Source organism: Elephas maximus, chromosome 7, assembly GCF_024166365.1.
Source record: "Elephas maximus indicus isolate mEleMax1 chromosome 7, mEleMax1 primary haplotype, whole genome shotgun sequence".
In the NCBI taxonomy this organism is placed as follows: Eukaryota; Metazoa; Chordata; class Mammalia; order Proboscidea; family Elephantidae; genus Elephas; species Elephas maximus.
The window spans coordinates 19198829-19212166 of record NC_064825.1 but is presented as its reverse complement, the minus strand read 5'-3'; the positions used below and the strand labels follow the sequence as shown (position 1 = coordinate 19212166).

General features: G+C 39.7%; 1 protein-coding gene across 1 annotated transcript in view; it reads right to left on the bottom strand.

The window, feature by feature from the left end:
• TRPC6 (transient receptor potential cation channel subfamily C member 6) overlaps nucleotides 1-13338 on the bottom strand; it is a 154116-nt gene that overhangs the window by 55648 nt on the left and 85130 nt on the right. Inside the window, exon 2 of the mRNA XM_049889502.1 lies at nucleotides 8607-9381. Within this exon, the coding sequence (XP_049745459.1) occupies nucleotides 8607-9381 (775 nt within the window). The remainder of the gene's footprint in view (nucleotides 1-8606; nucleotides 9382-13338) is intronic.

The window sequence follows — 13338 nt, the reverse complement described above, 5'->3', positions numbered from 1 at the left end:
GTTAAGTGCTCAGCTGCCAACTAAAAGGTTGGCAGTTCAAGTTCACCAGCTGCTCTACTGGAGACAGCTGTGGAAGTCTGTTTCTATAAAGATTACAGCCTTGAAACCTTATAGGGCAGTTCTACTCTGTCCCATAGGGTTGCTATGAGTTGGAATGAACTCGATGACATTTTTTTTTTTTTTTTTTGGTTAACTTCTCTCCCTAACTTTGGCTTGTCGCAAATCTAAAATTATCCCAGAATATATCACTGCCCAACTTTTTCAAACTACGATAAGAAATTCAAATATAAGAACACATACACACACACCCCTCCAATTTCTAACACTGTATTTTACCCAAAGAGGAATTGGGATCTATTTGCTCCACATTAAAAGTATGTGACCTTCTTTTTCACTCAGATAGCTCCCTCCTACTGTGTATTATAGAGTCACTTTACTATATATATATATATTTTTTTACTATATTTGGAGCCCTGGTGGCACAGCGGGTAGGAGCTCTGCTGCTAACGGGAGAAAGCTGTGGCAGTCTGTTACTATAAAGATTACAGCCTTGAAACCTTATGGGGCAGTTCTACCCTGTCCTGTAGGGTTGCTTGCTATGAGTTGGAATCAACTCGATGGCAATTTTTTTGTTGTTGTTGTTAACTTCCTAACTTTGGCTTGTCACAAATTTAAAATTATTCTACAGTGTATCACTGCCCATCTTTTTCAAACTACGATAAAAAATTCAAATATAAGGATACACTCACACACACACACCCCCCTCTGATTTCTAACACTGTATTTTACCCAGAGGAATTGGGATCTATTTGCTCCACATTGAAGGTATGTGACCTTCTTTTTCACTCAAATAGCACCCTTCTACTGTATATTACTTATATAGTCACTTTACTATAATTGGAGCCCTCATGGCACAATTGTTAGGGGCTTGGCTGCTAACCAAAAGATCTGCCGTTTGAATCCACCAGGCGCTCCTTGAAAATCCTATGGGGCAATTTTACTCTGTCCTATAGGGTCACTATGAGTTGGAATCAACTTGACAGCAATGGGTTTTACCATATTTATGTATTTGCCTCTCTTGATAGACTCAAATATCCTGAAGGACAAGAACTATGTCTTACCCATCTTTGAATCCTCACATCCTAGCACGGTGTGTGGCAAATAGTAGATGATCAATAACTCCTGTTGAACGATGTAAGGAAAGAAACATGGGCTATGTATTAAACATTTGAATTCCTGCTCAGCCACTTAATGACTTTATTTTTTGGCCTTCCTCTAATATCTCCTATTATGTGTAATTTAAACACTTCTATTTTTATATCATACAATTATAGAGCAAATTACTTAGAATGCATAAAGCTCAATAAAGGTAAACTTCTCCCTCTCTTCTGGTCAGGATTCCAATCCTTACTTCTGGTGCTGTGACTGTGCCTTGCAGGCCACTTAGCATGTAAGTGACACCTTTTGCTACCCTGCTAAGGTCTGATAATAATCACACCGTCCTTATGCTAACAAAAACTACTTTTCTGACTCAGTTTATTATAGGATGTTTCTCTTGCAGACAATTCCAGACAAGCCAAACTAATGCCAGACATACACACCAAAACATAGTCATAGTTTAAAAACACACAGCAGGAGAGTTCCTCTACCTTCCCCTTTCTCAAAGTCAGCAGCAGAGGCATCTGGAGGGCCATGTGCGTATCTAGGCATAGACCCCAAGGAAGACATAAAGGAGCTGGAAAAGCTCCAGAAAAGCTAGGTATCTAGAATGACAGAAAAGAAGACAATCCCTGATGTATAAAAGTGGTGATTTTAGGGAGCTAAATGGAAACATTGTTTGTTAATACAAACAACCTAAAATATAAACAGGTTCAAACAGGTTTAGGGACGTAAGTCATAGGTTCATACTGATATTAAAAGAAAAGGGATTTAGGGGATGCATTTGCTGACAAGACTGGCCCTGGTATTGATCTTCTTGTCCTTAAGATTCTTCTGCCATAACTGAGCTTAGACATGGCTGAAGGAGAGAACCCAGGAATTCAGTTCTTCCTCTTTGGAGTCAGAAACAGCCAACCTTCTAGGTTTTCTTTCTTTCTTTTTTCAAATGATTTTGTGTTTGTTGCCAAAATTAGGCTTGACCCAAGTTTAAGCTTAAGGTAGCTGAGGTCTCATGCTACCAAAGCCCAAAACTCTTGATAAGGAGTGAATATAAAAATTTAATTTGAATAGATCGAAAACGTCTAAATGTTTTCTTCCCGTTTTATTTAAAGACTTGCAACCACCTAACGCATGCTGATCTTTTTCCTTGTCCTTATAGCCTCATCTAGTTGTCAGATTTCACTTCTGTGGTCTTGTGTAATCTCTTCTCAGAGCCAGCTATAAAAAAAACCCATTGCCATCGAGTTGATTCTGACTCATAGTGGCCTTACAGAACAGAGCAGAACTGTCCCATAGGGTTTCCAAGGAAGGCCTGGTGGATTCAAACTGCCAACCTTTGGTTAGCAGCCTAACTCTTAACCACTACACTACCAGGGTTTACGGAGGCAGCTATAGACCTGATGATATGAGTAAATATGCAATTTATTCAGCTTGAATATTCAAAGAACAATGGCAAGATATCCTGAGAAATGTAGTAGTAAATCCTCTGATCTCAACAGTCTATGGGTTGCTACGGAAGGTGAGAATTTAGGAGGAGTTTAGGGACACTACATATCGGGACTTTCAAAATCATTATGAAAATTCACATTCTCTGATTCTCACAGAGTAGTTATCTTCAAGCAGAGGTACATGAAGACTTTCCAGGGGGCTACAGAACACTAATAGTTTTAAAGGAATCAATTTCCAGATCCTTGATTTTTCTAAAATGGATTTCCTTGAAAATAGATCTTTTACACCTTTACAAAAAAAGTTCCCATTCTCACCCACCCAGGTACTGAACAATAGGGAATCCCATTTTTGTGATTAATCCAAGTACCATACATCTTGAGGGACTTCCTGTACTTCCCTTTCTTAAGACACATTTCTGTTGAGGGTGAAGCTTAGTGATAGGAATGAAGCATGTTGGCACATGTTGGGATGCTCTGAATTCAGATACATGGTGCCGTGTGGTGGTACGAACAATGATAACATATGTTCAATGTACTTCACCTCTTCTATTCCCCAACAACTGTCAAAGAAGGCATCTCTTGAGTGACAGTCTAGTCATAACAGAAAAAGAAAACAACAGTAAGGAGTATTGAATACTAAAAATTGCTTTTTTCATGTATTTAAATATAAGTGATCCTTTTAAACTATATCCTTAGGAGATATCATTAACTAGCAACTAAATCATCCTAAACAGGTAATACAGAAAAGGTCAGTGAGGAAAATTCTTTTAAATATGACTGGAATGCTTTCCAGGACTCAAAATTTTCACAAGACATTAACTAAAACCTATAGAAAACTTTTATGTGATTTAAGATTCAGTGTGTAACTCAATAAGGTAGTTATAAAATTTATTATAAAATATTTATTCCAATCATAGTCAACTCTCTACTAATTTTATTCCCTAAAAAATCTTCAGTAATTTTTATATCCTATTAACAAAAGCATAACATGCTTGCTGCCATGCCAATTAGTTTTTAGTGGTATATAACTTTCTTTCATTAAATACATAGAAAAGTGTGAACATGATTAACCCCACTAAGAAATGCATTTCTAGTAAGAATTTTATGTAATATATTTGAAATTTATTTTTCAAAATTTGTAGATACTTGTGTTAGTTACAATAGTGCTCAATTTATGTAGTTTTGACCAAACGTACTACTGATAACAGTACTGGTAACACTTTCCAGAATATTTTTAATACCTTGATCTTTATGAAGGAGCCTGGTGACACAGTGGTTAAATGCTTGGCTTCTAACCAAAAGGTCTGCGGTTCAAACTCACCAGCCACTCTGCAGGTGAGTGATGTAGGAGTCTGCTTTCCTAGAGATTATAGCCTTGGAAACCCTATGGGGCAGTTCTACTCTGTCCTATAGGGTCGCTATGAGTTGCAATCAACTCAACAGCAGTGGGTTATGGGTAGAGCTTTATGATCATAGGAAATAAAAGAAACTGTAAAATTTCAATTTGCTGTTGTTAGATGAAGTCGAGTCGATTCCCACTCATAGCAACATTATGTACAACAGAACGAGACAATGCCCAGCCCTGCGCCATCCTCACAATGCTTGCTATGTTTGAGCTTACTGTTGTAGTCACTGCGTCAATCTCTCTTGTTGAGGGTCTTTCTCTTTTTCGCTGACCCTCCACCTTACCAAGCATGATACCATTCTCCAGGGACTGGTCTCTTCTGATAACATGCTCAGAGTAGGTGAGACAAAGTCTCACCATTCTCACTTCCAAGGAGCACTCTGGCTGTACTTCTTCCAAGACAAACTTGTTTGTTCTTCTGGTAGTCCATGGTATATTCAATATTCTTCGCCAACACCATAATTCAAATGCATCAATTTTTCTTCAGTATCCCTTATTCATTGTCCAGCTTCTTTTGGGTACATATAAAATGACTGAAAATATCATGGACTTGGGTCATAAATTTCAATTTACATATATATTATAATATACACACTGTATATGTGTGTGTGTACATATTATAATATATACATTGTATATATGTGTATAGGTCGCTATGAGTCGGAATTGACTCAGTGGCAGTGGGTATGGTTTTTTATATATATGTAGTGGTGCAATGGTTAAGCAGTCAGCTGCTAACCAAAAGGTCAGCTGTTCGAACTCACCGGCAGCTCCACGACAGAAAAAACTTGGCAATCTGCTCCAGTAAAGGTTACAGCCTAGGAATCCCTATGGGGTAGTTCTAATTTGTCATATAGGGTTGATATGAGTGGGAATCGACTCGACAGAACACAGCAACATTTATTGTAAAGTCTCTTATGATCCATGTATCCTACTTACTATGGGATAAATTGACCATAAGAAACTTAACAATGAAAGCTGTTTTTGGTGCTGTGAATTATTTAATATGGTCCTTCTAGCTAGTCATGGCCTCGAGACCGCAACAAAATGATTGGGTGGGAACATGCAAACAAGGTGTTTGTGGCCCACTAAGGAGATTGGACAGCCTATTAATAATGCAAATACGGTGCATGGAACCCTTGTGGAGGTGTTCCTTGCAAAAAAAGTGTATGAAACCTTAACAAGGGTATTGGTCAGTTTTGCCATCCCACTAGGCTTAAAATGAGCTGATCCCAGGGGCTGCAGGTGGGACCTCACTGCCATTAAGGAAGAAGAGCCTGAAGTGGAGCTCTTCCTTTGGAGCCGGCGTCTCTGCACTGAGAAACTTCTAGACCCAGGGGACAGAGAACTGTAACACCGGAGAAGGCATGAGACTGTAAGAAGTGGCAACAAGCATGGCAGAGAAACAGCAGCAGCAGAACCAGGAGACCAGAATGAGATGATGCAGTGGGCTTCTCGGACCACAGAGTGAAACGGCTACAGTGGTTGTCCTGATCCACAGTGCGAGAGAAATGAGTGCCTTCGGGCAGGAGGCTTGCTGGTGGAGTGGGGTGTCGCTGAGCACTTGTTGGTGGAGCTAAAAAGTGGCAGAATTTGCCCTAGCGGGGCAGAGGCCAGGTGGAGGCTCAACAGGGACAATGGGCCAAGGGACTGAGAGATAGGCCTGCTTGCAGGCATGGCGGAGAAGAAGCTGCCCTCATAGAAGAGCTGTATCCTGAGTTGTACCTGTTATTTCCCTAATAAACCCCATAACTGTGAGTATGGTTTGTGAGTTCTGTGTGGCCATAGCAACAAATCATCAAACGCAGAAAAGTAGAGAGCACTGTGGAAGGGACAGCTGATGTCAGAATCAGTTAAAAAAAAAAAAAAGGTTGGAAAAAGGAGTTGAGTCTGAACTCCATCTCATAGGAATTAGCTTTGGCCTCAAAATCTTGATTCTCTCTTCTCCCTCTTGTTATGTTAGACAAGGAGGTCTGATGCCATCATGACATTTTTATACATTACATTAGGAATCAAATTTGTGGAGGAAAATGGACTGGAAACATGAACCCCAGGAGAAAAAGGAAAGATGTATACATTCTGAATGGTAAAAGAGACTGTTCATTTGTTTTTAAAATAGGTGATGTTAGTTGCTGTCCGCTCGATTCCAACTCATGGCAACTCACGCGTAAGAGCAGAACTGCTCTCATAGGTTTTCAAAGTTGTGGCCTTTCAGAAGCAGATTGCCAGGCCTGTCTTCTGAGGCACCTCTGGGTGGGTTTGAACTGCCAACCTTTCAGCTAGTAGTCAAACACTTAATCATTACACCACCCAGGAATGGTGGACATCAAATGATTATAGTATCTAAAGTCCCTTGGGTACATTTGATGGAGCCCTGGTAGAACAGTGGTTAAGGGCTCAGCTGCTAACCAAAAGGTCTGCCAGCTGCTCCTTGGAAACCATATGGGGCAGTTCTATCCTGTCCCATAGGGTTGCTATGAGTCAGAATCGACTCGACGGCAATGGGTTTTTTTAGATACATCTGAAGGAGCAATTTACAGTATTATTTATAAATGCCAATATTTATAGCATGCAGAAATTATACCCTTGAAGAATATCTAAATTTGCAAAAGAATAAAAATTAGGTGTCAATTTTAAAATATGCAAATGAAAGGGAGCCAAGAATTTGAAGAGACAATTCCTTATAGCCAATATAGTCTCTCATCCCCCCGTGAGGCATGCCTTTCTCTGCGCTGGTCCAGCCTCTGTGGTCTTGTTTCCTGATTCTCTAAAGGCCTTGACTACTGAAAGACTAGGAGGATGCGTGCCAGCATGTTCACAGGATATCAGTGTTTCTTTCTTGGTGGCAGAATTAGGAATGACTTTGCATTTTTTCCTCATATTTACGGTATTATTTTCAAATTTTATAAAATGAATATAATTATTTTAAAATAGGAAAAAGAAGTTTTTGAATGGTAGAAGTAGGAGACCTAGCAAGGAAGCTCACACCTGAGCTGCTAATTTCGGTAGCTCTGTCAGGTCCCACCCTGCTGTAAACTGTGGCTGGGATGCTGGGGACAGGTTTAGCATCACGGTACCTATGGGTGGTGAGAGAATGTGGTTTTCCTAAGCGTTTGCTCACAAAGGAAATGGCGGCTGATCCTCCTACGTGGCTGTTCATACCTCTGAAGACCAAACTAATCTCAGAGAGTAGAACATTTGTTTTAATGCTTGCTGTCTGGTGAGGAAGTAAACACAATGTCTTTTTGTTTTATGTTTGTAAAGGCTTAAAAAAAAAAGCCAAGAAGGGCTTTTTGAGTTAGGTTTCTAATTAGAAAAACTGTTGATTTTCAAGTTCTAGGATATACTTTTTGCACATTTTTTAAACTGTTATGCTTTTATTTCCTGTGATCATAAAGCTCCAGGTATAAAAAAATGTTCTGGAAAAAATTACCGTTTTTATCATCAGTAGTATGTTTGGTCAAAACTATATAAATTGCGCACAAGTGTTCAAAATAACACAAATATCTACAAGTTTTGAAAAATAAAATTTAAATATACTACACAACATCCTTTTGGCAATGCATTTCTTAGTGGGACTGTTTTACAAAACACTTTGTTAGACGAATCAGACCTGATTCCAAAGAGCTGACAATTTAGTAAAAGAGAAAAGTGCATCATAAATAACAATAATGCATGGCAGAACATGATGAGCACTGTAAGATAGGTCAGACAACCTGTGGGGGGAGGTCAGAGGTATGTGTGGGGATGACCTCAGGCTAGGAATCTGAGCTTTCATTCTTCTAAATGCAACAAAATATGCGAATGATGGCAGCATCTGATACCATACCTTGCTTGTATTAAGAGACTGCTCAAAGTTCCCTCTAAGTGCCAACTTCTTTCTTATTTACAAGTCTTTGCTTTTGCTGTTCCCTTGGCTTAAAATATCATGCCCTTTACTTTCTCCCTTCTAAAATCCTACTCATTCTGCCAGACCCAGCCTAAATACCATCTTGTTTATAACTTCCCCGAAACCTAATCTTCATTAAATATGACCGTCTCTGAACTCCTAGGGCACACTGCTTGTAGCACTATTTAATATTTACTTCATTTTGCATTACACTGTATGCATCCGTCTCTCAAGTCAAATTGTGACTTACTTAGGTTTACTTCATCTTTCTGACCTCAGCAGCATCTAATGCCATACCCTGGATATAGAAGTAGTGTTTTATTGGAGAGAGAACACAGATTTAGAGGGCAGCATACAGGAATTCTGATCCCAGCTCTGTCATTTACCTGCTGCTTGACCTTGGCCTTATTTAACCTTTCTATGCCTCCCTTTCTCCATGTGAATAGGAACTAACAATATTTTCTTTTCAAGGTTATAATAAAGATTAGACATAATAAATGTAAAATGTCTGTTATAGAATAGTCACTAAATGTTAGCAATCACAAATTGTACTACAAATAAATGTAAAAAAGAGGTTGTTGAGTAAACATATAAAATGACATAGTGTCCACAGTAACTAGCACAGTTCTGAGCACATAGCGAAAGCTTGTAAATATACCTTGGCTTTAACATGTGGAGGGTGCCGTCCCTATTGTTAAGGACCTACCTTGAACTCTTTCTCAATGTTGGCCAACACTGCCAGCTCATTGCTAAGTACTAAGGCTGTCATGACTGGATCTTCACTGGACAGTGACAGGTAAGCAGGACTTGCCAAGCCTTTATAGGCATTAATCCTAGATCTTGAGTGGCTAAAGGAGTCATGCTTCTGTTTCTGGTTGCATTCACCACACTTGCAGAAATAATCATGAGGCCGTTCAATCCGAGCACCCTTCCGCAGGAGGGTGTGCACAATTTCATATTCCTGGCAGTGGGCAGCCAGGATGATTGGAGTAACATCATGGGAGAACCGTGTCCCATCTTCATCATAAGCATAAAAATCATCCTGCTGGAGTTCAGACTGACTGGGGCTGGTGGCTAGCCTCTTGCCTTCAGCAAAAGCTGGATGACCAAGAATTGCTTCCACAATGCGAACATAACCTTTACTAATGGCTAGAAGCAAGGCATCCCCAACTCGAGACAGATTTTCTTTCTTGAGAAGAAGTTCTGTAATTTCCAGATGCTCATTGGCCACTGCCAACTGCAGGGCATTCTGGCCCATGTAATCCACACAGTTAACGTTGAGCGAAAGGCATTCTTCCAACATCTTCCGCACCACTGGAACGTTGCCATATTCGGCTGCATCTAAAAAGCGTTCCTCCTCAATAGATAGGCTTGTTGAGCGATCACTAAACATGTAGGCTGGCCCTCGATTTGCTAACCTTCTCCCCTTCTCACGGAGAATTGTCTGCCGCCGGTGAGCCAGTCTGTTGTCAGTGCCCCGGCTGCAATGGAATAGAAAGATTGTGAAAAAATCATATTAAGAGCATTTTAGCGGGCCAAATGACCTGCCGTTCATCTAATGCAATCTTCAAGTATATTAGATGGTTGTCTCATCATCTCTAGACCGCCCTATTACAAAATGAAGATGCATTTATGCATTAATGGATTCCAAGAACTTCTTTATGAAAGCCAAGCACTTTGCAGATTTTAACATTCCAGTTTGGGGTGGGGCTCTGGCAATTCCCATAATCATTCTGTGTTATTCACATAGAGATTAGTATGTTTTTCAATCACAGAGTAGTATAAACATAAGAAAAACTAACTGTCTTACCGTACTCAGTCACCAGTCACCCCTTATCAAAACACCAAACCCATTGCCATTGAGTGGACTCTGACTCATAGTGACCCTATAGGACAGAGTAGAACTGCCCATACAGTTTCCAAGGAGCACCTGGTGGATTCAAACTGCTGACCTTTTGGTTAGCAGCCGTAGCTCTTAACCACTACACCACTAGGGCTTCCCAATATACTATCGGATGTGAAAAAACATAGAGACAATAACAAATCCACTCAAGTCAACGCACATTTATTGAGTCCCTCCTGTGCCAGGGCTTGGGACTGCATTAGGCCTGGGAAACCTAATGGGGAAAAAAGTAGAAACTTTTCTGTCCTTACAAATCTTACAGTCTAGAGGAAGAAATGGGGAATTAGCACATTGTCTTATCAGCTGCTTAACTGTCATGGTAAGCCTAAAGTGGGAGCAACTAACCTAGCTTCTGGGCTAAAGTAACATGCCGAAAATGGAAGGATGAGTAGGAGTAAAGTGAGAATATGTTCTGGGAGGGTGGAGCAGGAGTAAGGTGCAGGTGGAAAGCTTTCTCCAGCAGAGGGATCAACTAAGTGCAAGAGCACAGGTGTCATTAACAGAGACAATTAATTCAACATTCTCTGTGATAACTTGGCTTGGACTCTGCTAGGAGTTGTCTAAAAATCACTGGAAACCTGAGAAAAGTGTGATCTAGGTGCCAGGTGGGAAAAAATGTTTCTGTGATAGAGACAGTGGTCGAAGTGGTGGCCACTTCAACGCAAGTATCTCTCGAAATGAAGGGAAAGGGATTTCTCCCCTAATCAATGCTCTAATTGGATTGCTTTCCTTACTGATGCATAACTTTATGTCTTAAAATATTTTTGAGTTTGAAAGTCTCTCAGTAAAATTAGAGGTTCAAGCCTTACCACTATCACTAACCCAAAAGAACAAGACCTTGCAGAATGAAGGAGGGACCAGATTATGGCGGATGCCTGAAAAGAAGAAAAAGGTGTGATGGGTGAGGATTGTTTCCTCTCTTTATAAATTTCCTAAGAGTCATCCCTCTTTAAAGACTGTCACAAACCTTCCAGTATGATGAGAACTTATATGGATCCAAATACCCCATAAGCTGTCTTCTCCTCCAATGTGACCAGGCTTAGAGAACCTAAAATTCTTTATCTATTAGTCCTTATCCATTTTGACACTATATCTCCAGGCAATATTGTCTGTTTGTCTCAGTTATCTAGTGCTGCTATCAAAGAACTACCACAAGTGGATGGCTTTAACACAGAGAAATTTATTTCTTCACAGTAAAGTAGGCTAAAAGTCCAAATTCAGGGTGCAGCTCCAGGGGAGAACTTTTTCTCTCTATTGGCCTTCTCATAAATCTTCCCCCAGACTAGGAACCCCAGGTCCAAAGGACGTGCTCTGAACCTTGCACTCTTTTCTTGGTGGTATGAGGTCCCCAGCTCTCTGCTTGCTTCCCTTTCCTTTATCTCTTATAAGATAAAAGCTGGTGCAGGCCACACCTCAGGGAAACTCTTCACATTGGACAGGGATGTGACTTGAGCAAGGGTGTTAAGTCCCACCCTAATCCTCTTTAACCACAGGCAGAGATTATGATTTGTAACACACCGGAGAATCACGAAGTGGAGGACAACTACACAATACTGGAAATCATGGCCTAACAAAGTTGACACATAGTTTGGGGGGACACAATTCAGTCCATGACACTGTCTGAGGTAATGTGGCATCCAGCAATAGAAAGGAAATTAGTAAAATTTCAGCATTTCAGAAATAGATTATGGTTCTCCAAGGAGCCTAAAGAGTATACTGCCATATTCGCAAATATTTTTTGTAGATTTTCATTCAGCAGTGATTCCTTTAGACATCCAAGGCCTATTCAACACCAAGCAAATTGATATTTTATTAAAGAGTCAGTTTGCAAATTTAAAAAATGATTTGGAAGCAAATAGCTGGGTAAACAGCATGATAATAATTTCAAAGACAGCCCTTTAGATAATGTGTGTGTAACTTTTATTAAACAATAAAAGAATGATTTTTACAACTATTTTGTTTTGTATGACTATTGTTTTCAGTCTCATTTTTATTTTTATCAAAATAAAATTATGCATGCACATATTTTAAGAACTCTTTATAAGAACTGTTATAAGAAACACCAGCCCCTTGTCCTTCACTTCCTGATCCCTGTACCTGTTCTTGTTGAGCTGATTTCAATTCATAATGACCCTATAGGGCAGAGTAGAACTGATCCATAGGGTTTCCAAGGAGAACCTGGTGGATTCAAACTGCCAACCTTTTGGTTAGCAGCCAAGCTCTTAACCATTGCACCACCAGGGCTCCAATGGGCAATAAATTTTAACTCTTTTGGCTGGTTATTTTATCATTTAAATCCTTATATCTATATTATATTGCTATTTATTGATTTTTAAGTTTTGCTTTATCTATAGATTTTCCACTATGAAAGTTGGAAATTTAGCCCGCTATACCTTCACAGGAAACCCTGGTGGCGTAGTGGTTAAGTGCTACAGCTGCTAACTGAGAGGTTGGCAGTTCAAATCTGCCAGGTGCTCCTTGGAAACTCTATGGGGCAGTTCTGCTCTGTCCTATAGGGTCGCTATGAGTCAGAATCGACTTGACGACAATGGGTTTTTTTTTTTTTTTTTAATACCTTCACATCCCTTTCTCCCACACACACACACAGAAACACACAAACACACTTCCTGGTCCCTTATCATTCTAGAACAGTTATATCATAATTCTTGTTAGATGACTACTTACTGTTTACATTACGGCAGTGCAAATGCTAGTCATAGTTAAGACAAGTAGTATACTATCGTGCATTTTCTGGTACAGCTTCCCTATATTTTGCAAATCCAGTGGTTAAAAGTTTATTTATTTATTTGCTTAATGCTCCATACACATATCACTAATTCAGCCCAAACCCTCTTCTTCAATTCTGTAAAGTTTTCAATATGGTCAAAATATTATGCGCTTTTTGAACTTCAGCTTCTTGAGGAATCTCTCCTATAACATTCTGTTATGCTAATCTTGACCAGCAACTATACATGTGGACCTCACTGGATGGAAAACACGGAATCAAATCAACTACATCTGTGGAAAAAGACAATGGAGAAGCTCAGTATCATAGAACAAGGCCGGGGCCGACTGTGAAACAGACCATCAATTGCTCGTATGCAAATCCAAGTGAAGCTGAAGAAAATTACAGTAAGTCCATGAGAGCCAAAATGCGACCTTGATTATATGCCATCTAAATTTAGAGACCATCTCAAGAATAGATTTGAAGCACTGAACACTATTGACCAAAGCCCAGGAGAGTTGCAGAATGACATCAAGGACGTCATACATGAAGGAAGCAAAAGGTCATTAAAAAGACAGAAAAGAAAGACCAAAATGGATGTTAGAAGAGATTCTGAAAGTTGCTGTCTTAAAAGTCAAGTAACTAAAGCAAACAGAAGAAATAATGAAGTAAAAGAGCTGAAGAGAAGACTTCAAAGGGCAGCCTGAGAAGACTAAGTATTATAATGAAACGTACAAAGACCTGAAGTTAGAAAACCAAAAGGGAAGAACATGCTTGGCATTTCTCAAGCAGAAAGAACTGAAGAAAAAA